This window comes from Hypanus sabinus, chromosome 4 (genome assembly GCF_030144855.1).
Source record: "Hypanus sabinus isolate sHypSab1 chromosome 4, sHypSab1.hap1, whole genome shotgun sequence".
NCBI lineage: Eukaryota > Metazoa > Chordata > Chondrichthyes > Myliobatiformes > Dasyatidae > Hypanus > Hypanus sabinus.
In genome coordinates, this window is record NC_082709.1 from 127,681,319 (window position 1) to 127,706,309 (window position 24,991).

The 24,991-nt window shown below is 39.1% G+C and overlaps 2 protein-coding genes across 2 annotated transcripts in view; both read left to right on the forward strand.

Moving 5' to 3' along the window:
- The window catches only part of LOC132393191 (cilia- and flagella-associated protein 47-like), a 595,459-nt gene extending 593,401 nt beyond the window's left edge, over nucleotides 1–2,058 (forward strand). The window contains exon 64 of the mRNA XM_059968130.1: nucleotides 1,455–2,058. Within this exon, the coding sequence (XP_059824113.1) occupies nucleotides 1,455–1,679 (225 nt within the window). The 3' untranslated portion in view covers nucleotides 1,680–2,058. The remainder of the gene's footprint in view (nucleotides 1–1,454) is intronic.
- Nucleotides 1–24,991, forward strand: part of LOC132393193 (uncharacterized) — a 163,011-nt gene that overhangs the window by 33,614 nt on the left and 104,406 nt on the right. The gene's annotated exons all lie outside the window — the stretch shown is intronic.

The window sequence follows — 24,991 nt, forward strand, 5'->3', positions numbered from 1 at the left end:
ACATAGTTCCTCCAAGACAGTCCTTTTGTTTCCAGATATTAAGAGAAAGCGTTAAATATATCTTGACCTTTGCTTGTTTTGGGCAACTCTTTACAACCGAAAAAGTTTTCTTGAATTTCACCATCGTTTACAAATCTTACAAATGCTACAACATGACATCTACTACTGAAATCTGTTGACTCATCAAACTGGATAGAGAAGCTGTTGTTTTTCAGTTTGTCACCTCTTCAGGTGACAGAACCTCTTCAGCATCATGTGACATGTCATCAATACATTGACTTATTGTACTGTTTGAGAGTGAAACCTTTTCAATTTCTCATACTGCATCTTGTCCTAGCATTTTAACCTCTTTAATTTTGCATGTTGGCATTATTAGGATCTCACCAACTGTGTGACTTTTCCTTTTCTGGGTAATAACTTGCTTCCTGAGCTTTTTTATTTGGATAACCAGTCCATGTAAAACCCATTGATAAGTAGCTTTCATTGTGTCCCTTGTTGCACTAGTACAGTGAAATGACTCAGGAGATAGTAATTCTTCATCATTAGCCTTATCAAAATTGTCCGTAGGCCAAGGCCTAGAATCCTCCTCTTCCATCTCACAACCTTGTCTTCAAACTTCGCCACATTGGACTGTCTTCGGAATAAAAATTTCCTTCCAATTTTCTACTACAGTAGAGTTTGTTTGCTCCCATAAATCAGTCAGTGGTACATCAGGGGAAGTTGGGGGAGATAATTCAGGAGGGAGAGGCTGAATCACAGCCCAAAACGGGCGAGTTCTCTCAATGCTTAGAAAACACACTTCACGCTCCTCAACATCAGCCTACTGTCATCCCCTCTGTGCAAGACAACGCTCACCAATTATCAACGGCCTCCCCTATCTCACATCAGAAACTGAGAATGGACTCAACCAAATAAACACGGTCCTACTGCGCACTGCCATACTGGGCTTAGAGATCTCTAACAAGATCGCTAATGAGGCTGCTCGGTTACTGCCCACCTCTGCACCACAAGCATCATGCATTGTGTGAAGTTCACAAAATGATATTTATTTTTTGTAATCACTATCTCTTGCAGAACCCCTAGAGACCTCTTGCGGAAACCCAGTTAAGAACCCCACTTTAATGACTCACATTATCTTCACCCAATCTTTTACTTTTCATATTTCTATAAAAGCTTTTATGGTATATTACACTTCTCAATGGATTACACTCTTATGCTACTTTCTCTTTCTTAATCCATTTCATACCTTTCTCAACTGATGGAAGGACTTGTATTCTTGCCTGATCAGCACTATATTATTAGATGACATAAGCTTTCTGCTGGGACTAGTGTATTGGCCTTTGTGAAAACAGAAGTCCTGTCTCAATTCCAGAATTTTTGACAGTGTTTTGTATATGAACTAAATTGAAGCTATGAAAAATAAATGCTTGACCTCTTATCACTTGTATTTATAGACTGCAGATATGCAATGGATGTACGAGATCAATAGTTTGGATCCCCAGTATAATCCTCCTAACGTTCAACATGGTAAAACCATCACAACAGGATTCCGTCGCTGTGTTTCAGTACAACAACGCAACTTTATTCGTGAAAATCTCAAGGTGAAAGCAACTGCAGTGTCCTCTCCTCTTAAAGGTGCTCCTCTGGTCACATTAAGCAAAACAAGTAGAGCAAAGTAAATATAAAGTAATTTACAATTCAATTGAATTTTATTTGTCAAATGCTTAAATTTGAAAAGAACGCTAATTACTTTGTTCTGATGTGCAAATAAAAACTGATAACTTCTAAATGATTTAGATGGAGAAATGATCATATTTTCATTAACTGCTATAAACATGTGTTTGTTGCATGACTATATCTAATGCGTTGTATTTTTCCAGTAATCCTTTTCAGTGTAACCAATGTCTATTCATGTTGTTTTGTTTGTACAAGAAGAACTCTGTCTGCATTCACGATATTAGAAAACATTCTCTTTGATCATCCAAATAGCTTGTCAACAGAACTGTAATCTTTGGTATATGAGTTAGAATTAATGTTCATCATCAATAATAAACTGAAAGAAATAATTATTTGTCAGTCTTTCTGCAGATAACACTTGTTTTTATAGTTTGATAAAACATTTGTTCAGTATACTTCAATTAATGTTACTTTATTAACAAGCAAAATAAATTAACTAAGTATTTAAAGTGAAGAATTCTGCTTAAACAGTGAATTATAAAATGCAAAATTTTCATCACTGTATAATGGAAGGTATATTTAAAACCAATTCCATTTGCAGTGGAGCATTTCATATTTCACATTCACTGACATGTTTGTGGTATTTTTATTTAGTTTTTTATGAATCTTGAAAATGGTCTATCTAATTTTGCTGGTATGGAAAATATCATAAAAGGGACAATTGAAAGATGAATGTTGAAATCTGGACATTGTCAAGAAATGGCCAAGCATTCATGGATTAGGAGTCAGTTTCCTTCAGAGTGGCAGGTAATGTTTGATAAAAGAAACATGTTCTTCATCCACAGCAATGCTCATTTTATTAATACTTTAAGAACTAGCCAGGAGGACCTTGAGCTACTTTGTATATCCCACAGCCTGGGCACCTCTATGGCTAACATCACAACTCCTTTCCTCCACACCCTTCCCCAATCCCACAATGGAATATCATAACAACATGTCTTTACACTCAGGGAACCATTTGATTTACCTTGTGGGGGGAATAAGAGCTTTAAGATACAGTTTCAGAATAGTGGCAGCCAATTTAAGATGGAGTTGAGGAAGAATTTCTTCTTTCAGAGAGTTATGTCTTTGATATTGTCTGCCAGAGAATATGAAGCTGAAGAATCCAATACATTCAAGGCCAAGGTAGACAGGTTTTAAGTTTAGATAGATAGATACTTTATTGATCCCAAAGGAAATTACAGTGTCACAGTAGCATTACAAGTGTGCGGGTATAAATATTAGAAGAGAAGTAGAAAGAATAAAAAATAAGTTACCATGAACAGTCTAGCAGGAAGAGGGTCATCACTTCCCTAGCTATAGGCTGAATCACTATAGAGCCTAATGGCTGAGCATAAGAATGGCCAAAAAGAGTGCTTTTTGGAGCAGTGCAGTTGTCTTAGTCTATCCACTCAAGTCTGTCATTCAGGTGCACCCCCCAGGAACATGTAGCATTGTCAGGGGTCATGGGGAACAAACAGGGAAGACTAACAATAAAAAATCCATAATTTTAATGAATGGCTTGGTGGTCTTAAGGGGCCTTAAGCTAACTTCTACTCACATTTCTTGCGATGCTTTTTATTATTTTTAGTATCTTCAAAACATTAAACAACGGAAGACATGGGAGTCCAAAATGTGAGTCTGACTTCATGTTTACTTTAAGCAAGACGTGCACATGTCACGTGATAGTGTGGTCGAATGCAATTCATGTATTTATTCATATAATGAGTAATGAATTATTTAAATGAACAAGAATGCTTAATCAACCATATACTGTATATACAAGATTACTCAGATGTTACTGAAATACTAAATACACAATACTTCTTTCTTCTGAGCTATAAACTCCAGCTCAATAGAGAATGTATCTCAATTGTATACACAGTACAGTAGATACTACAACAACTATATAGACATTCACAGCATTGTAAGTCTTAAATTGTCCCATTCAGATGTGGGAAAACATCTTTCCTGACAAGGGGGATCACAGCGTGGCTAGTGGAATTTGAGGTTGTGGATCAATCTCAAGTTCTGGTTCTGGGGCCTCCTCCGTGGCCGTTGTAGGAGTTGACTCTGAGATTGCAGGAAGTGGTTCTGACACCGGTAGCCACCTTTCCTCTCTAAGAATTGACTCTGCTTTCCTCAACTGACTGATGCGTCTTCTCTAGATGACATCAGATGCAAACTCCACTGTGAAAGAGAGTGGTACAGTTCCATCCTTAATATTTCCAAATACCCACTATTGATCACCTCTGTAGTCCCTCACGATGACTGTTTGTCTAGGAGTGACATATAGAACCTCCTTGTTTGAGGAGCCTTCAATTTGTCTCAGCTGTTTGTCCTGCATAATCCATCTGAGTTTGGTTTTGAGGCGATCCAAGAATGAATGCAAGGAATGACCCAGGAACAGCATAGCTGGTGCAGTGTTAGTTGTGGAGTGTGCTGCATTTCGATATGCAAGGAATAAATTGGCAAGCATCTGATTCAGTGTTATTGTCATGTGTTCCGCTGATATTGCTTGCAGTGCATTCTTTAGACTCTAAACAAACCTTTCCACCAAGCCATTTGTAGCTGTGTGGTATGGTGCAGATATAATATGACTTATTCCATTCTTTTTCAGGAAAGACTGAAACTGTTCCCCCACAGAGTGTGGTCTGATGTCACCTAATAATTGTCTGGAACACCCGTCCTTGCAAAGGGGGTTTTCAGTAAAAACATAGAAAACAATACAGGCCCTTCGGCCCGCAATGCTGTGCCGAACACTTACTTACTTTAGAAATTACTTAGGGTTACCCATAGCCCTCTATTTTTCTAAGCTCCATGTACCTATCCAGGAGTCTCTTAAAAGATCCTAACGCATTCACCTCCATCACTATTGCCAGCAGCCCATTCCACGCACTCACCACTCTCTGCATAAAGAACTTACCCCTGACATCTCTGTACCTTCTTCCAAACACCTTAAAACTTGCCCTCTCATGCTAGCCATTTCAGCCCTGGGAAAAATCCTCTGACTATCCATACGAACAATGCCTCTCATCATCTTATACACCTCTATCAGGTTACCCCTCATCCTCTGCCACTCCAAGGAAAATGGCTGAGTTCACTTAAGGCATGCTCCCCAATCCAGGCAACATCCTTGTAAATCTCCTCTGCACCCTTTCTATGATTTCCACATCCTTCTTGTAGTGAGGTGACCAGAACTGAGCACAGTACTCCATGTGGGATCTGACCAGGATCCTATATAGCTGTAACATTACCTCTTGACTCTTAAACTCAATCCCACGGTTGATGAAGGCCAATGCACCGTATGCCTCCTTAACCACACAGTCAACCTGCACAGCAGCTTTGAGTGTCTTTTGAGTACATCAGCAGTATGACAGGCTGTAGTGGAGGTTATTGGGAACACTTCCAGCATGTTGTAGCTGCAGCCACTACTACCAAGCAATTTGTGTCCACAATGGTCTGGCAAAATCCACATGAATTCTCTGCCAGGGCAATGCAGGCCATTCCCAGGGAAGGAGATGCACTGCTGTTGGCATCTTCTGGATGTGTCAGCATCCTGTACGGTGCATGGCAAGCTGCTTGAATTGCTGATCTATCCTAGGCCATCATACTAAGCCAACACTTTCATTTTAACCATGCCTAGATGACCAGCATGTAGCTTGTCCAACACTTTAGCTGTTAGCTTGGATGTCACAACTCTCAATCCCCACAATAACACAACCTCCATCAAGGGCAAGTTTATCTCGGCATTGATAAAAGTGGGGGAACTGGAGTTTTTTGGGTGGCCACGTAGACTTGAAACAGAACGGGTTCTTTTCTGATTTCCCTTTGGATCATCTCTGCCATAATAGGGTGAGTTCCGACATGGGTTAGAGAAAATACGTCAAGAGGAGTGTGTTTTTTTGTAAATTTTTGCAGTACTTTCTTTTCCAAAGGGTCATCTACTCCATTTCAAAGCATAGAGAAAGATTGAAGCATCAAGGTGAATGCAGAGGGCCATGGGGTTGACGGTGGTCGGTAGCTAGGTTGGCAGAGTTCGGACCTGGTTTGGCAGTTACTCTTCATGAAAGGACTGAGCTCATGCATCCCCTCACCTCGATGCTGACATGAGGATGCTTTAGAATTTCTGAGATATATGTGTTTGCCTTCAGTTTTCGGTTTTTCCCTTTTGTTGCCAATTGGCAGGTGGCCAAATGTTTCTTTTTGTGCGAGGGAAGAGTTGGGAGATTTGGGGTCAGAGGTTCTTGTTGGTGTTTTTCTGAGTGGGAAATCTGTTAGATTTTTGTATGTGAGAGAGGGGTTTGGGGTGTTGATGCTATTGTCACTGTTTTTTTTGAGAGGGACAGGTTGGGGATTTGGGGTTTGATGGTCCAGCTGCCATTTTCTGTGTGGGCAATCTGTTAGTTTTTTGTGCAAGGGAGAGGGTTTGTGAGTTTTGTTTCTTTTACTTTCTCGTGCGGCAGGTTGGGTGTTGTCTTTTCTTTCAACAGCACCCATGTTTTTTCTGTATTTCATGGCTATCTGGGGAAAATGAATGTCAGAGTTGTACTGTACATGCATACTTTGACAATAAAATGAACCCTTGAACTTTTTAAATGAGACATTCAATCAGCATTTTCATGATTAGCCATTCTCTTCAATTCAAACTTGTCATTGGGTTTTCCAAGAAACACAGCCCACCTCTGCTTTCGTGCTGCTGTTGTTAGTCTAAAACAGTCATGTGGACTGAAAATGGACACCAGTGGTTGATTATCAGCAATGAGAGTAAACGCTCTCCCATACAAGTATTGGTTGAAATGTTTTACACCCCAAACCAGACTCAAGCTGTGCATAATTTTTCTCTGCAGCGGTAAGGGTACATGATCCAAAGGCTATGGAGCATTCACTTCCATCACTCATAACACGTGACATGACTGCACCTATATCATAAGGCAAGGCTTCATAAGTTTCACTGGATGATGTGAATCATAACGTATGAGTACAGTGTCTGATGTCACTATTTCCTTTATCTTTTTGAAAGCTACCTTGCACTGCTGTTAGCATCTTCTGAATGTGTTGGCATCCTGTACGGTGCATGGCAAGCTGCTTGAACTGCTGATCTATCCTAGGCCATCAGACTAAGCCAACACTTTGCCATTTCTTCCTCATCTGCAGTAATGAGTTCAAGGGGTGGAGCACCATAGCCAGGATTAGCAAAGATCTGTTATAGTAGTTAACTAATCCTAAAAAGGACCACAACTGCACTATAAACCGGCATGGATGTGTAGACAAGTGATAGAATCTGTGGGAAGTTGCTGCATTGGGAGAGAATAAAATGGGGATGATGTAAAGATGGGATTAGACAGTTTAAATGGTTTGGCATGGACTAGATGGGCTGAGGGGTCTGTTTCTGTGTTGTACTTTTCTTTGGCTTTGGTTTTATGTCCTTTAGCCTTGGGGCATGCACCAATGCTTGTATTTTCTTATGTAATTCTTTTGCATCTATAGTTGACCACAGTAAGTAATGCTTGGTTTAAAGAGTTAATGCCCTGAGCTTATAATCTTCTAATCTTTTTAACTCTGTGTTGAGTTTTGGAGATGTTCCTTTTCATCCTTACTGGTAACAATAATGTCATCCAGGTAACCATTCTTCTTGGCTTCTAGGACCATGGGCATTGCCATGGGCTCCATTCAAACTTTGAAAGAATTCCTTCAGCCTCCATGCGATCTAGCTCACTGGCTACTTTATCACAGATGGTATAAGGAACCGAACGGGCTTTGCAAAACTTGGGTGCAGCATTTTCATTTGGCACCATATTATGATTGATATATTTATGAGTTTTCCAATGCCGTCCTTGAACACTGCTGTGGTATCATCCAGTGCCTTTCTTAATTCACTTTCAAATTGCTTCATTGCAGGGGATGAGGCATGCAAATTGTGGTTAGAACTCCAATCAAGTTGTAGTTGTGTCAGCCAATCATGACTCCATACTGCTGACCCTCCTGTTTTTACCACATACAAGCCCAATGTGGCTTGTTAGTTGTTGTATTTCACTTGTACAAGTATCATTCCCACAGGTGTTACCTTTTCTCGAGTATAAGTTCTTAGTTGGATATCTGTAGGCTTCTGTTCAGTATCTTTAAAATGCCATTCAAATTCATTCTATAGAATTACTAAAACAGCCAAGCCAGTGTCCAACTCCACTTAATTTGCTGTTCACTTCTGGTGTAAGTCATTGTCACTAGGTTTGAATATGACTCAAATGCGGAGTGAGATACAGTGAAGCAGGTCGATAGTTCACAGACTTTAATACAAACAAAGTTAGAAGGAAAAGAAAACAATAAATGCTAGACCAAACAAGGCCATTAGCTAAAATTCTCAGATGGGAAACACTGTGGATGAAAGGAATAACTGAATATAAAACGAATACCGCTTGACTTCAGAGTCAGTTGACTCGACAGTCCAATCTCTCAGGCAAGGCCCAATGCAAGCAGGCAGCGAAGCGTTTCAGTGCTGGGTTCAAGTCTCAACAGCACTACGACTGAAAGAATGGAGTTAAATACCATTACAATGAAATAATAATTAGCTGACACGTGCATATTCACAAGCGCAATTGCCATATCTGCTGCGCTGCTGGATCCGCGGTTGTGACAGTCATATGGCTTGTCTCCTGTTAGTTTACGCATTGCAAATCTCAAGGCTATCCAATCCTGTGTCACTCATATCATTATCAGACTTTTCATCAATAGCATGCTCTTTTTGAAACTGCAACTTGACTTCTTTTTCTCTTCCCAGTGCAATCCATTTATTTTTGTCTGCCTGGCATGTTCTTGGTATATATCCTACTTTGTTGCATTTTCTGTAAGTTTCACCTTTAAACCAACATTGGTCTGGTGTATGTGAGCCCCTGCCACAATAGTAACACAATTTTTTTGGCCCAGCTGGTTTCTGTTTAGATGTTGCAGTTTTGTTCACACTCACTTTCATTCCTGACTGCAACTCAATGGCATCTCTGTCCACTGTTACATTTTTGCAGCAATTTCAACTGTTATTTTAAATGTCAGTTGTGCTTTAGTTGGGAGCCATTTTTGAATGTTTTCTTGTAAGATTCCACAAACTCAATGATCTTTCAGTGCATCACAAAGACAATACTGAACTGACAATGTTCAGATAATCTCTTCAATTCAGCCATGTAAGCTGAAATGGACTCGGTTTCCTTTTGATTCCACTGATGAAAGCTAAAGCATTCTGCAGTGAATAATACCTTTGGTTCTAAAAGTTCCTCCATTGCTTTCATGATATCCGCAAAGTTTATTTTGGTTGTTTTAGTTTGAGCAGGTGAACTTTTAAGCAAACTATGCTCTTCCACACGCAACAAAACTGGTACTTGCTTCTCATTGGCTATTTTATTTGCTTCAATATACTGCTCAAGTCATTCAGTATAGATATTCCAGCTCTATGTCATGTAATTGAATGTGTCTATATTTCTGAGATTTATCTATTTATTATTATCATTATCATTTGGTACTGTCTATGAACCCATGGATTTCATTTCTTTTATGCCTTATTTTAATCTCGACCTTCTCTCCTTTTCAAAAAAATGTGCTGTGCTTTTTTTACTCAACTATTTCACTCCTTCTCAGAATAATAAAAACATGTTCTACTTCAACAGATAGTTATTCGCTTCAGTTTGTCTTAAAACTACCTCTTTGCTACTATTATGTTTTGTAACTCCAAAACATAAAATTAATCAAAAGTGAAACGTGGAGTTCACTTCATTTTTACTTTTTCCTGAAGCACTCATGATGACGTATACCATTCACATATTTTTACATATAACCCATAATGAATTATGTAACCAACAAAAAATGCTTAATCAAACAATATTACTCAAATGTTACAGAAATATTAAATAGACAGCCCTTCTGAGCCCACGACACAAAGTAACTTTGAAACCCCGTGTAGCTCTGAGACTGGCCTATGGGTTCCTGACTGTATTGCTAAATATCTGCCATTTATCTTTGCATCTGTATGAATTAAATGAACAAAATGTGCCACGTCTGTCTTTTTTTTCCTTCTGTAAAAGTCTTGCATGAGATTTGCAGACAATTCACAGTGCAACATGTAATTGCTATTTAAACATGTCTTGAATATTGACTGATTATTTTTAAACAAAATTCTTCCATCTTATTGCAGATAATGACTTACTGAAGCATGTTAAAATTTAAAAGAGTACAATTAATAATATAATTGTCTCATAAAATACTTGCACCAAACAAATGATCCTTTCAAGAAATAGGCCATAAATCTTTGAGTTCTGGAAGGTCACAATTAATATCTTATTTTTAACAAAGGTGTGAGGGTTCAACAGTAGGTGTAAACCAGTTGTAGTTTTTTTTCAGAGTAGGCATGCTGACAGGAAAATGTAGCACCCACTCATTTAGAAGTACAAGTGCCAAAATGATAAATATAGGGAAAAGTAACATATTCAGTTAGAAATCTGTTGTTTATGGATTTGTAATCTACCATTTTAAGAAATACCTGTGAAAATCAACTGAAGGCTGTGAGAAAATGGATGGTGGGATGAACTAAACTTTTTATGAACTTCAACAGTCTTGAAAGATCTACTTGTTGCCTTTAATTCTAGCTGCATCTTGGTGAAAATTGCCGTTGTCATTTGAGGTCATTAGCTGCAAATTCAGTTGATCCACAACCATGCTGGATACTATAGCCTAAAATATTGAATGCAGCCAAATGGAATCCCAATAGGGATCAAAAATATTGAGAACCCAGTGACAAAGATGGCCATTTGTTCATTATTAAGCTAGTTCCATGGTAGATTGAGTTGTACTCACCAACTATTTCACTGCAGGGTATTCTCTGCCCCTTTAGTGTTTGAAAATATAGGGAGAAGGCTTCATTTGGAGATGTCTGACTAGTTGTGTTACAACTACTGACTCTGCTGCACCCAAGCAGGTGGGCTGTGCACCGGGTTTGACAATTGCACTCACGAGTATGCGCTTTTCAGCTAATTACCGTTTCATTATTGTGGTATTTAACTCCCTTCTTTTCGTTCTAGTCTTATCCAGGAAAAAGAAGTATCGTTTCAACAGACACTGTAAAGGAGTATTTAGTATTTAGTTATTGCTTCCATCTGTTGTGTTGGCATTTAACTTTCAGTTTGAGAGTTTTCGTTAACAGTCCTGTTGACCTTGCATTTATTGTTTTTCTTTTCCTTTAAATTCTGCAACAATTCTCATTAAAGTCAGTGATCTGTTGACTCACTTCACTTAGTCCATATCCTAATGTTTTGACAAGTTACTGCTTTTAGAATTTTATCTCTACCTTTCATAGATGAGCTAAAGGGAGATCATTCTTCAAATCACATTAGTTTCTCAGTTACTGATCTGGATTATGGACACTGGTATCAAAGCCTTCACATGATACATTAATGGTACACTGGTTATATTTTTAAGGAGATACAGTAAGATATTCTGACAATGTTACACTCTTCTTTGTGCAGAGCATCAATAAAATGAGCCTTGCACTTCATTGCTAATGCCATCAATTTTTTTTACATCTTTTGAAACGTTACAAAGACTCTACTGCTTTGTAAAGCTCATTGTCAATATATTTCTTGGCCTGATCTATGAGACAATAATCCACTCAATCTTCTCCTTTGGAATGATATTTCTGAAGTCTACATTCAGCACCATCATGATCCACCACAAAACAAGTACTGATGATAAACATTACCCAACATATTGATAATTTCTTCCCAGCTCCCGCCACAGATACTGCTTGATCTGCTGAGTTCTTCTAAAAGATTATTGCTTCACTCTCCACCAGGTGCTGTTTCTTGTGTTTCCATCCTAATGTCTTGCATCCTCAATTTATCTGATAGAATAATTATAAGTTACTACAGATGATTCCAATTTTTAGATTAAACATTCCGTACCATAGTTACTGTACCCATATTTCTTTGGTAAGATTTAAGTTTATTGTCTTTTGTCATTTCCTGTGTCAAAGAAACTGAAGATATGATCTAAAACAAAAGTCCATTTATATTCAGAAAAGACTGGATGTGTGCATGGAATTTTAGTCATTAATACTCCTCAAGGACTGAAATGGAGAGATTTTTTTTGCATGCAATAAAAATATCTATTAAAGTAAGGAACACCAAGTAATTATTTCTTTGGTACTGTTATTTCTTCAGTAAAATGCAATAGCAGAGTGGTTAATTTACTGAACAAATAATCTCGGACCATTATTTCAGAGATATGAAGTTAACTCCCACCACAACAAGTGGTGAATTCAATTCAATTAATTAAATGATGCCAGAATAAAAACACAGGAAAAGTAATAGCAATCACTGAATTGCTGGATTGTTGGAAATAATCACTGGGTTCATCAAAATCTTTATAGGAAGAAACTCTGCCTGACTGACCTCAATGTGATTCCAGACCTACAGATAACAGAGGACAATGGAAAAAAATAGAAGAGGAGGGTAACCAGAGGAATCTGATGGGTAGGTAAGGAGAACGGAAATGGGCAAGAATGTAACCAATATAGGGAATGCAAAAAGAGAGAAGCAAGAGTGAGAAAAATTACCAGAAGTTAGAGAAATCCATGTTCATACCATCAAGTTTGAGGTGAGGATTTTCTCCTCCAAAATGAGTTTATCCTCTTCATGGAGGAGAGTACACCATAGACTACATGTCAAATTACTAATGGGAAGCTAAAATGAAATGGGCAGCCATTGGGAGATCCTGCCTTTTGCAGTACGGAGTGAAGGCGTTTGACAAAGCGATCCTCCAATCTGCACTGGGTCTCAAGGATGTGCTACACTAAGAGCAGAGGATACAACAGATGGCTCTGATAGATGTCCTATTCTGGTTACCTCCTCAGTCCTTCTCTTCTCATCGATCACCTCATCCTTCCCTTTCTTCCTTGGTCAACTATACCCTCCTATCAAATTCCTTCTTTTTCAGCCCTTTACCTCCTCCACCTATCACCTTCCAGCTTTTTACTCATTATCCCTCCCCATCCACCTTCCTCTCACCTGGTCTCAACTATTGACTGCCAATTGGTAGTCCTTCCCCTCACCCCGTCTTCTTAATATGGCTGCTTTCCCCTTCCTTTTCAGTCCTAAAGGTCTTGGCCTGAAATGTCAGTTGTTTATTTCCCTCTGTAGATCCTGTCTGACTTGCCAAGTTCCACAACATTTTGTGTGTATTGCTCAGGATTTCCAGCATCTGAAGGGTCCCTTGAGTTCTTGCCTTCTGAAGTAACCTAGCTAACCAAATCATTCAATTAAGAGCAACAGTAAATCTGGGATTCTCATAAGTTGAATGGTAATAATCTCTGCACTCAAATACTTTGATTTTCTTTTCAACAAATGAATAGAATTAATTCCCCTAAATAATTGACAAAAAATGAGGAAAACAAATTGCTTTGCTGGCATCTCAACTCAAACATTGACCATCACTTTGCCTCTTATGTGTCCAGTCTACAACTACACTGCTAATTCTCTTCAAGGCGTACAAACTTTAAAGGAATTATTCTCTTCTCCTTGGCAGATGTTCAATGAGTCTCTTTCTCTCAATGTACACCCTCTGTTGTTTCAATTGTTCTTCTATTCTTCAACAACATTCTATCTATCACATACCAGCCTCTGCTGTATATCTCCTTCTTAGTTCTTTGTACTGACTATCTTCACTCTTCACCTTTACTTCTGTTGCAGGGTTGTGTCCCAAAATGTTGACTATCCCTTGGCCTTCACAGGTGCTGTTTGACCTGCTCGTTTCATCCGATAGTTGGCTTTTTGGCTCCAGGTTGTAGCATCTGTAGTTTCTTGTGTCTCCATTATATTTTTATGCTCTTTGTGCTGAAGGCAAGTGCTATCATTTGTAAGCAATCATCTAGATCAAGCTGCTTTTGAATTATGATGACTAATATTTTTGTTTTTATGAGAAATTGTATTTTCAGCTTCAAACAAATATTTGGAGTGACGGCAATTTTAATATAACAATATATATTTATTGTTAATGTTGTACTTGACTTAGAAAGATTTCATCAAAGAGCAATTTGCTGAACATAATTAGTCATCTGATGCTTCTACATTGCCCTGCCTTCACCTCAAAGTCACCCCAGGGAAAAGGCCATGATAATTATTCTAATATACACAAACTTATTTATTTATTATCATTATTATATTATTTTGTTCTTTTTGTATTTACACAGTTTGTTATCTTTTGCACACTGGTTGAATGCCCGAGTTGGTGCGGTCTTTCATTGATTCTATAATGGTTATTTTTCTATTATAGATTTATTGAGTATGCCTGAAAGAAAATGAATCTCAGGGTTGTATTTGGTGGCATATATGTACTTTGATAATAAATATACTTGAATTTTGGGTACAATCAGGAAATGCTAGAGGAAATAAGCAGGCCAGGCTGCATCTATGCCAAAGAGTACAGTTGACATTTCGGGCAGAGTCCATTCACCAGGACTGAAGAAACAAAGATAAGCAGCCAGAATTACAAGGTGGTGGAGGGGAGGAAGAAACACAAGGTGATATGTGAAACTGAAGGCGGGAGGGGTGAAGTAAAGTGCTGCGAAGTTGATTGGTGAAAGGGATACAGAGATGGAGAAGGGGGAATCTGATAGGAGAGGACGGAAGGCCATGGAAGAAAGAAAAGGGGTAAGAGAACCAGAGGGAGATGATGGGCAGGTAAGGAGATAAGGTGAGAGGGAAATGGGGATTGGTTAAGGGGGAGGGGGGAGGTGCATTGCCAGAAGTTTGAGAAATCAATGTTCATGCCATCAGGCTGGAGGATAACAAGAGGGAATATAATGTGTTGCTCCTCCAACCTGAGTGTGGCCTCATCGCGACAGCAGAGGAGGCTATGTAGTGACATATTGGAACAGGAGTGGAAAGTGGAATTAAAATGGGTGGTCTCTGGGAGATCCTGCTTTTTCTGGTGGACGGAGTATAGGTGCTCAACGAAGCAGTCTCTGATACATAGGAGGCCACACTAGGAGCACCAGATACAGTCGATTACCCCAACAGACTCACAAGGATACAAATAGACAAGGGAGTCATGTAGGGAGCGATCCCTGCAGAAAGCAGAAAATGGCAGAGTGGAGGGAAAGATGTGCCTGGTGGTGGGATGGCTGATGTTACATGCTGGACGCGGAGGCTGAGGAAAAGAGGAGCCCTATTCCTAGAGGGGTGGGTGTTGGGAAGATGAGGTGAGGGCAGATATGTGAGAAATGGAGGAGATGCGGTTGATGGTAGAAAGGAAGCCCCTTTCTTTGAAGGAGGAGCACATTTCCTTAGTTCTGAAATGAAAAAAAAAACTCATCCTGAGAGGAGATGTGGTGCATCTCTTCCGTACCACATCTACCACCCCACCAGTCTCCTCTTTAATTTCAAGAAACCAGGACAATGGTAGGAAGGGAGGAGCAAATGGAGGTAAGAGAAATGAAGTGGGGGTTTGAAAGGAAGGGGAGAGAAAGATAGGAGAGAAGAGGGAGAAATCTCAGGGAAGCAAGGTGGATGTTTTTAACAAAAGGGAATTCTTAATAGAGTAAGGTCAAGGTTGCCCAGGTAATTGCAATGTCTACAGAGCCAACTGGTTAATTGACCAATGAGAGCATCTAGAGAGAAAAAAAAGGGAGCCCATAAAGCTGTGAAAACATGAACCCAAAAGGAAAATGCTGAATACGCTCAACACATTAGACAGTGCCTGTGAAGAAACAAGAACTGAATTATTATTATAAATGGATAACCAACAGCAAAACTAGCCAGTTCAGGTACATTTAGAAAAAGCACAGAAACTGAAATTGTCAGATTTGATATTGATCACTGAGGGCTGCACTTGGACTGTTTTAGGAAGCCGAGATGATTGATCAAAAGTCGAATAAAAGGAGAGAAGATGCATTATGACAATAAATTATTTTTGTAGGACCAAGGTATAGTTGAAAAGGTAAGGTTAGCATTTGTGATCCATCCATAATTTCCATTGAGAAGGTGGTAATGAGCTGCTTTTTAAAACCTCTACAGTCTTTCATGTGAAAGCCCACCTGTAAAAGCAGAGTGAGATCCAGGATTCTCTGAAAATAGCTGACAGGTATATGACTTTGAGAGTAATCTGCAACTCTGTTCCAAAGTGCCTGTTGCTACTGACCGTCTTTGTGTCTTATTTACACAGTGCCTTAGGAGTAACCTGATGAATTTTGTGCCACTGGTGGACTGAGTCCAAATTAAGGGGACTATTTTGATGGTGTCAGACTTCTCAAAAGTTATTCTAAGATTCATTCACTTAGGCTAGTAATTCCTGATTTGTGCTTTGTACTTATGCTGATGGCATTTGGGGTGTCAGGACTTGAGTCACTCATGTATAACATCTAGTCTCTGAACTGTTCCTGGAACCGCAGTATTAACAAGGTTGGTCCAACTGGGTTTTAGGACTCCCCACCCACCACCAAATATTGATGTTAAAGGGCATGATGATGAAGAAAGTGTCAGGAGCAGATAATTACTCTCACTTGTTAGAGATGCTCATGCCATGGAACTTCTGTGGAGCAAATACAACATACTACCTATCATCTATGCTTAAATTTCATCCCGGTCTTGTTGCATGAAGCCTTAGTCTGGTTCATTTGCTGAACAATACAGATTTAGTGGGCAGTTGAAAGTCAACCAAATTCATTAGTCTATATTTCTCAACTAGGGTTCCACGGAACCCTGGAGTTCCATGAAAGGTTGCTAGGGATTCTGCGAGAGATTATGATTAGAAAAAAACATTATCTTTTGAACTTCATGCAGTGTGCGATGCTAGTGCTCGCAATGGTGGGCAGTGACCAAGCAAACCCATTAGCAATCTCATTAGAGGTCTTTCAGCCAGTATGGCAGTGTGCAGTAGGAGCGTGTTTACTTGGTTGACTGCATTCTCAATTTTTGACACAAGATAGGGAAGCCCATTGATAGCTGGTAAGCACTGCTTTGCACAGTTGAACTACTCTCTGCAAAGCCCTGGAGAAAATGTTTTGACCTCAAGCGACAAGATTTTTGGATTTCAAAGGAAACTGAATCTTTGGAAAAATCATGTTGCAAAAGGAAATCTTGAAATGTTTCTACTGCTACTTGGGCTTGAGAGTGAGGAAGGCTATCAGAAAGTCTCAGGTCTTATTGAAAACCACCTGGAAGAACTGCAGAACAAAATTGAACAGTATTTTTCCTCCCTTTCAACACTAGTAAATGACTAGGCGAGGGATCCTTTCTCTGAATCTTGTCTTTAAGAGAAGAGGAAGAACTTTGTGAGCTTCAGTCTGATCATGCATTCAAGATGAGATTTACTGGCCTGTCCCTGGATAAGTTCTGAATCTCTGTGAAAGAAGAGTATACTGCCATTCATAGGAAAGAAATAAAGAATTTGCTGCAATATTCAACTTCTTACATGTGTGATCAAGTTTTTTCCACTTTAACACAATGAAATCTGTGTGTGCTTTTCTCAAGTTTGACCCAGAATCAAGTATTTCTGCAGCAAAAACACAAGCACAGGTTTCACATGCTAGGCCTATAATTGAGCCTGATCACATCACTTAGTAAGAAAATGTTTTTTCAAAATCTTGTATAAAATTGTGTCTTGGGCTATGTTTTTATTCATGTTGCTTTGGCTATGTTTTTTAGTAACTATACTATTCAACATTGTCAATAAATTTTCATGTTGTAAATAGCATTAATTAAAATCAATTTACAACCTTTATTTAAATTAAATCTACCAAGCCTACCTTTAGAAAAAATAAATCCCATTTTGGCTGAAGCCAGGTATTTAACAGAAATTTATTATGTTTGCCTTATGAGTTTTAAAAATTTATGAAAGGCAAAGGAGATTAATTTCAAGAAAGGTAAGCTAAGCTAAACTAACTTTTTTCAGAAGGGGTAGCTAATAATTCATTCTCTATTCAAGAGAGCATTGACAATTATTTTTGGATTATTATATCTACAAGTTACTGGTGACACTAATGAGCTATAGGTATATTATTTTTTTTACATAGATGCTCCCTGAGACCTGAAAATTATTTCAAGGATCCCTCCAAAGCAAAAGGTTGAGTAAGACTGCTCTGGAGTCACACATATTTTTAAATATAAAAGAAGCCACCAGTGAAGTTAAGGAGACTAAGATTGGTCAAGTCCCTGTACAAAGGAGTTTGCAACCCAGATTCTAAAAGAAGTTGCTAAGAACAGAACTTATAGTAGATTTTCCAAAATTTCCCAGATTCCAGAATATTTCAACTGCAAGGAAGGGAACAAATATATTGAAGAAAAGGGGGAAGAGAAAAAAAAAAGAGGACGTACAGACCTGTTAGAGTGACATCTTGTGTTAGTGAAATATTAGAATCAACAAACAAATTGATAGGATTTGGAAAATCATAAAATGATTAGATAGGGCTGACCTCATTCAATGAGAGGAAATTGATGTTAATAGTTGTATCTGTTATTTCAAGAATAGAACCAGCAGAGTGGATGAGAGGTGCTAGTTGACATTGTGGACCTGGTTCTTATTAGAACAACTGCAAAGCTACAACACACTAATATTACAGAAAATGAGGCCTGACAGGGCTGGGAAACAACACAACAGTGTGGGCTGAGGATTGGGTAAAGGAGCCAAAAACAAGGATATGTGGACAATTTAAAGGTTTAAAGGTTGTCATTTGTGGGACTCCAGAGGGAACTATACTGCACTCTCAGTTATTCACAATTTGTTAATAATTTAGATGCAGAAAAGGGTGTAGTGTTTCTACTAATGTAATTTTAAGTGAGTGGTAATGCTGGAGAATAACAAATGAAAAAGTGAACAATGTAGTAGAGCAAATGCAAAATCAGAATTATTTTTAATACTGAGAAGATAGAAAGTTTGGTGTAGGGAGGAATCTTAATCTGTGTTTCATAAAAAGCAGGAAATAAACAATCATAAGGAAGAGAAACTCTGCAGATGCTGGAAATCCGAACACACACACAGAATGCTGGAGGAACACGGCAGGCCAGGCAGCATTAGGAAAAGAGTACAGTTGATGTTTCAGGCCAAAACCCCTCAGCAGGACAGGAGATAAAAAGGCTCTTGAGTATATTTTAAAAGTGTGGGGGAGAAAGAAACACGAGGTGAGAGGTGAAACCTGGATGGGGGAGGGATGAAGTAAAGAGCTAGAAGTTGATTGGTGAAAGAGACAGAAAGCAATGGGAGAAAGAAAAGCGGTGAGGAGCACTAGAGGGAGGCGATGGGTGGGCGAGGAGATGAGGTGAGAGAGGGAAAAGGGCATGGGAAATAGTGAAGGAAGGGTGTGGAAGTCTGAGAAATTGATGTTCACGCTATCAGGTTGGAGACTACCCAAACGGAATATAAGGTGTTGTTCCTCCAACCTAAGTGTGGCCTCAACACAACAGTGGAGGAAGGTATGGATGGACATATCGGAATGGGAATGGGAAGTGAAATTAAAATGGGTGGCCACTGGGAGATCCCGCTGTTTCTGGCAGATGCTTGGTGAAGCAGTCTCCCAATCTACATCAGGTCTCACTAATATACAGAAGGCCACACTGGGAGCACCGAATGCAGTAAACAACCCCCAACAGACTTACAGGTGAAGTGTTGATTTACCTGGAAGGACTGCTTGGGGCCCTGAATGGAATTGAGGGAGGAGGTGTAGGGGCAGGTGTAGTACTTGTTCCACTTGCAAGAATAAGTGCCAGGAGGGAGATCATTGGGAAAGATCGAAGTAAATAATCAATTGGGAAGGTAGATAGTGTGTTTGCTTTCAGTCCAACTGGTTTGGAATACAAATGAAAAGAAGTGTTGATTACAGTGGTTATTTACATTCTGTTTGCAGTATTGGTGTTTCCACTGAAAAAATGATTTACTTCCTTTGGATTTTTCAAATGAGGGATTTCTCCCCAATGAATAACATTGGTCTTTACTCAATGACAATTGGAAGAAGAATGTGAGTAACACACACAAAATGCTGAAGGAACTCAACAGGTCAGGCGGTATCTATGGAGGGAAACAAACATTTGATCTTGCAAGCCAAGGCCCTTTATCAGGGCTGGAAAGGAAGGAGGCAGAAGCCAGAATCAAAAGGTGGGGGAGAATGATAAGCACAAGCTGGCAGGTGAGAGGTAAGTCCAGGTGAGGGAAAGGGTAGGTGACTGAGGTGGAAGATGAACGGGAAGGAGGTGAGAAACTAGAAGGTGATCAGTGTAAGAGGAAAAAGGCTGAAGAAGAAAGAGTTTGCAGGGAGAGGACAGTAGACTGGAATAAAGAGAAGGATGTGGAGAGCCAGGAGGACTTGGGCAGGTCATGAGGGCAAGCGAGGGGAAGAGAAAGTGTGGGAGGGCCACCAGAATGAGGGAAAGCAAAGTGCCGGTTGGGGGTAAGAACCAGAAGAGAGTGATTAACGGAAATTAGAGAAATTGATGTTCTTTTTGTCACTTTGTAAACTACCAAGATGGAATATGAAGTGTTGCTCTTCCATCCTGGCCTCACTGTGGCTGTAGTGGAGGCCTTGTCATTTCCCTCTCTAGACCTAACCTGACCTACTGAGTATCTCTAGCATGCTCTAGCATGTGTTTCTCAAGATTTCCAGCACCTGCACAATCTCCTGAGTCTCAGATAACTAAGTTACTACTGTGGTGAGAGGATTCTTGGAGGGATTGATAGAGTCAATGTCAAGAGGCTGCTTCCTCTGTCTAGAAAATCCGGAACCAAAAGCCATCATCTTGGAATGAGGGGTTAGCCATCCGTAATAGAAAAATTCATTTACACAAAGGATTGAAAATCATTTGCATTTTCCACCTTAGGGTGCTGAGGACGCTCAGACAAATACATTTTTGGAAACTAAATCAATCAGTAGATATAGGGATTGAGTGGGAAACTAGCTTCAGGCAAACAATCAGCCAAGATCTTACTAAGCAGGCTTGGGGAGGTTTATGGCCTTCTGCTCCGACTTGTTGTTCTCATAGACATAATAAGATAATAAAAATGCAAGTTAACCTCTAATATATAAAAAAATCAAACTCATTGCTCTAAGTAAAAATGACTGTGCATTGAGCAAAATCCATGTGAAGTGAAACTATTTATAGCCCTTAAGATATCTATCTTCTTCTACTATTCTACTATTGATGCAAAATGCATTATTGAATCTGTCAGAACATTGGTTTAAATCACCTAAGGAGTTAAAAGAGAACTTGAAACATTACCAAGGTTCCTTTGAAAGCTTGTATTTGGCCAGAACAAGGAGACCAGTATCAAAAACAATTATGCAGAAAATATGAAAAAAAAGTAAAATGTATGGAACTATTTGAACTTGCTCAACAAATAGTAGGAATTCTTTGAAAAAAATTCAAAAATACATGTTCATGAAATGAGATCTAAATCTGTTCTTAGGATAATTGGCACATTATTTTTTGAACCTTCTCAATATCATGTGCAATTGTAGGTACATATGAATGGGTTATGATGAATCAAGTCATAACTTGTTGGGAAAATTGTGCGAATAATTACATAGCCTGTAGAACACAAACAAACCATTCTTTCCAGCAGTGATTATGCCTCTTTCCACTCTTCTGCACTTATCATTTGAAGTTGCTCACTCTTTCCACCACTGACCCCTCAATGAAAACTGATGTGTGTTCTCCTGACTTCCCCTTCCTGAAATCCACAATCAGTTCCTTGGTCTTGCTGATTTTGAGTGCAAGGTTGTTATTGTGACTCTACTCAACCAGCTGATGTGCTTCACTCTTGTACGTCTCAGTAGAGACATCCCTCAGCATATAGAGTGGACAACACTTGACCGCCAAATATTTCAGGTCAAGGGAGCAGGACAGAGGAAGAACCACAATGTCTGTGCACCATGGAGAGTTAATCATAAAGGAAACATGACTGCCTCTGCCTTTACCTGATGCAGGCATCCAATCCCTATGTGAAAGGTGAAGCCTTTAGTCTGGAGTGCTGGGGGGTGAGCCGTGTCCCTGTGAAGCAAAGTGCACAATAGTCTCTGTTGTCCCTCTGGAACTGCAGTTTTCTTCTGAAATCTTCAGCTTTATCTTCTAGAGTCTGTTGATTAGTTGGGGAGCCTTAGGGCCCTGCACCAGTTCTACCTGGAATGTTTCCTGAGACAATTCTCTGGATGCTTTCAAGAAGGAGCTAGATAGATATCTGATGGATAGGGGAATCAAGGGATATGGGGATAAGGCAGGGACTGGGTATTGATAGTGAATGATCAGCCATGATCTCAGAATGGCGGTGCAGACTCGAGGGGCCAAATGGTCTACTTCTGCACCTATTGTCTATTGTCTATAATGGCAAAATCCCACCCCCACCCTCCTACTGCTGCACTCATTCCTGAGGGGTCAGGAGTGGTCAGGCTATTAAGATCACTAGTTCTCATGTCAGGAATCCTTCCCAGATACACCTGACAAATTAAGGGGTCTATACAATACTCCCAATAGAGTGATTGATCCCTTCCTGTTTCTGACTTTCACCCACACTGCCCCACACTACCCCTCCATGACATGGAGAAAGGGTCAACTATGTGCACTGAAGGCTCCTGAACAAAGAAAGAGAAGAAGTTAAAGAAGACAGAAGAGAAGCTGTGGACTCAAAGCTTAAAGTGATAGGAGTATAATGGAATAAGTTTAATAGTTACTTCAAAAGTAAACCCGAAGTTCTTCAGCAACATTAAAGTCTAGAAAGTGTCAATCCTTTGTAGAATCATAACAGCAGTTCACAGATGTCAGTTGGTCTAATCTGAAAATAATTGATGATCTCATTAAATAACACAAGTGGGGATAATTTTCCTGCTGCAAATTCTGCATATACTAAACAAGCACCAAAGCTGGATATTATGTGGTAACATTTCAGAAATTTAAGGACTCCCTGCAAGAGATTTTTTATCATAAAATCCAGATACATATTTATAAAGAATGTAGGGCAAAGAATAAAAAGAAGAATACTGTGGAAATTAAAAGTAAGGAAAAAATTGCGTTAATTTCCACATTAATTGCAGCACCAAATAAAAAAAGTGGAATTAACTTGGTGACGCCACAACAACAAAAGTGATATTCAGATCTGCATCACCTGGAAAAATGGGCTGAAACAGGGTAGATGGAATTTAATGCAGACAAGTGCAAGGTTTTGTACTTCAGTAGGACCAACCTAGGTAGATCTTACACAGTGAACAGTAGGTAAGAGAAGTTTAGATAGGTACATGGATGGCAGGGTTATACAGGGCTATGGTCCAGGTTCAGGTCAATGGGTGTAGGCAGTTTAAAAGGTTCGGTGTGGACTAGATGGGCCAATGGGCCTGTTTCTGTGCTGCACTTTTCTATGACTCTATGACTATGACTCTTTCAAAGCTTGCCAGTTATGTCGCATCTCATCATGAATGGGAATGGTGATGGATAATTAAATCACTAATTGGAAGAGGAGGCTCCAACGACAATTTCATGCCAGAGGGTGGTGAATGTATGGAATTCATTGCCATGGAGCTCTATGGTTCTCAAGTCATTGAGTATATTTAAGGCAGAAGTTGATGGGGTCTTGATTGGTAAGGGACTTAACGATTACAAGGAGAAGACAATGCAATGGGGTTGAAAAAAATATCAAATATATATTTGAATGGCAAAGCAGACTCAAATAGCCTAATTCTGCTTCTATTTTTTTATTGTCATCTTTTTGATTAGAAAACATGTCTTCTAAAAGTAGGTTCAGCAAGCTAGGATTTTCCTCTTTGGAGTGAGGAGGATGAGAGATGACCTGATAGAGGTGTTCATGATGATAAGCAGTATTGATACAGTGGACTGCCAATGCCTTTTTCACAGGCTAGAAGTGGCTATTACGAGAAGGCCTAATTTTAAGGAGATTGTGGGAAAGTATAGGGGGATGTCAAGGTAGGTTTTTACACAATGAGTGAAGAGTGTGTGAAATGCACAGCTAAGGATGGTGGTAGAGGCATATACAATAGGGACACTTAAGAGACACATAGATAGGTATATGGATGAAAGAAAAATGGAAGGCTAAGTGGGAGTGAAGTGCTAGATTGATATTGGAGTATGTTAAAAGGTTACACAACATTGTTGGCCAAAGAGCCAGTACTGTGTTGTGTTGTTCTATGTTCTTTGATAGTGGGCCTAACATCTGATTGCCAAAATCAAGACTTAAGCATAGCAACAACCTTCACCCAGAGATGCTGGATAGCTGAACTCTCTTAAATACTAACTGGGATTCCCCCACCATCATGTGTTCCAACTGTCTGCTGTTTGGATTCACTCTTGTTGTGTATTTAATATTTCAGTAATATTGTAAATATATTGATTACGCATTCTATGTTATTTACATAATTCATTATGGGTTATGTGTAAAAGTATGTGAATGGCATATATCATTATGTCACCATGACATACATTTGCACCATTATGCCACCACATCATATGTGCACACCTCACTAAAAGTAAAAGTACGTACATTATGCTGGCTACACTGGTTTTCTTTTGAGTAATTTTACAGTTACAAAACATAACAGTGGCGGCAAGTAAGTTTTAAAATGACCTGTTGAAGTGCAGCATGTTTTTTTCTTCACAAGGGGGGGGAAAGGGATGTCAAGTTTTAAAAAAAAGTGCAATAAGTTTTTTCTTTGGAAGCGCAGCAAAATGGTCAAAGCAAAAAAATTCAGAAAAAAGACAAAATTCACAGGTTCATAAACAGTGAATACTGGATGATAATAATCATAAATAAAAATAAAAGCAGAAATGGCAGTCTATATCAGAAAAATAGATGCATTTGATTGCACAAGACTGGATATTGCATATTTAGCAAATTGAGTAGTAAAAGAAATAGCTAATGCAAAGTGAGTGGCTGTTTTGTTGGTGCATTCGTTGGAAAGGCAATTCAGTTTGCTTAGATGTTTGACTGCTCTAACAAAACCAATAGAACTTAGCTTTGCTAATATTATAAAAGTAATGCTGAAATATTTAGATTTGAAACCACAGTTGATTGTAGAACACTTTAGGTTTCATAAATGGAATCAAAAGGAAGGGGAGTCCACGTCAGTATATGTAGCTGAATTGAAGAAATTATCTGAGTATTGTCAATTTGGTAATAGGCTTAATGATGCACTGAGAGATTGTTTAGTTTGTAGAATCTTATAAGAAAGCATTCAAAAATGACTCCTACCTCAAGCACAACTCACATTTAAAAGAGCAATTAAAATCACTGTACCAATGGAAACTGCAAT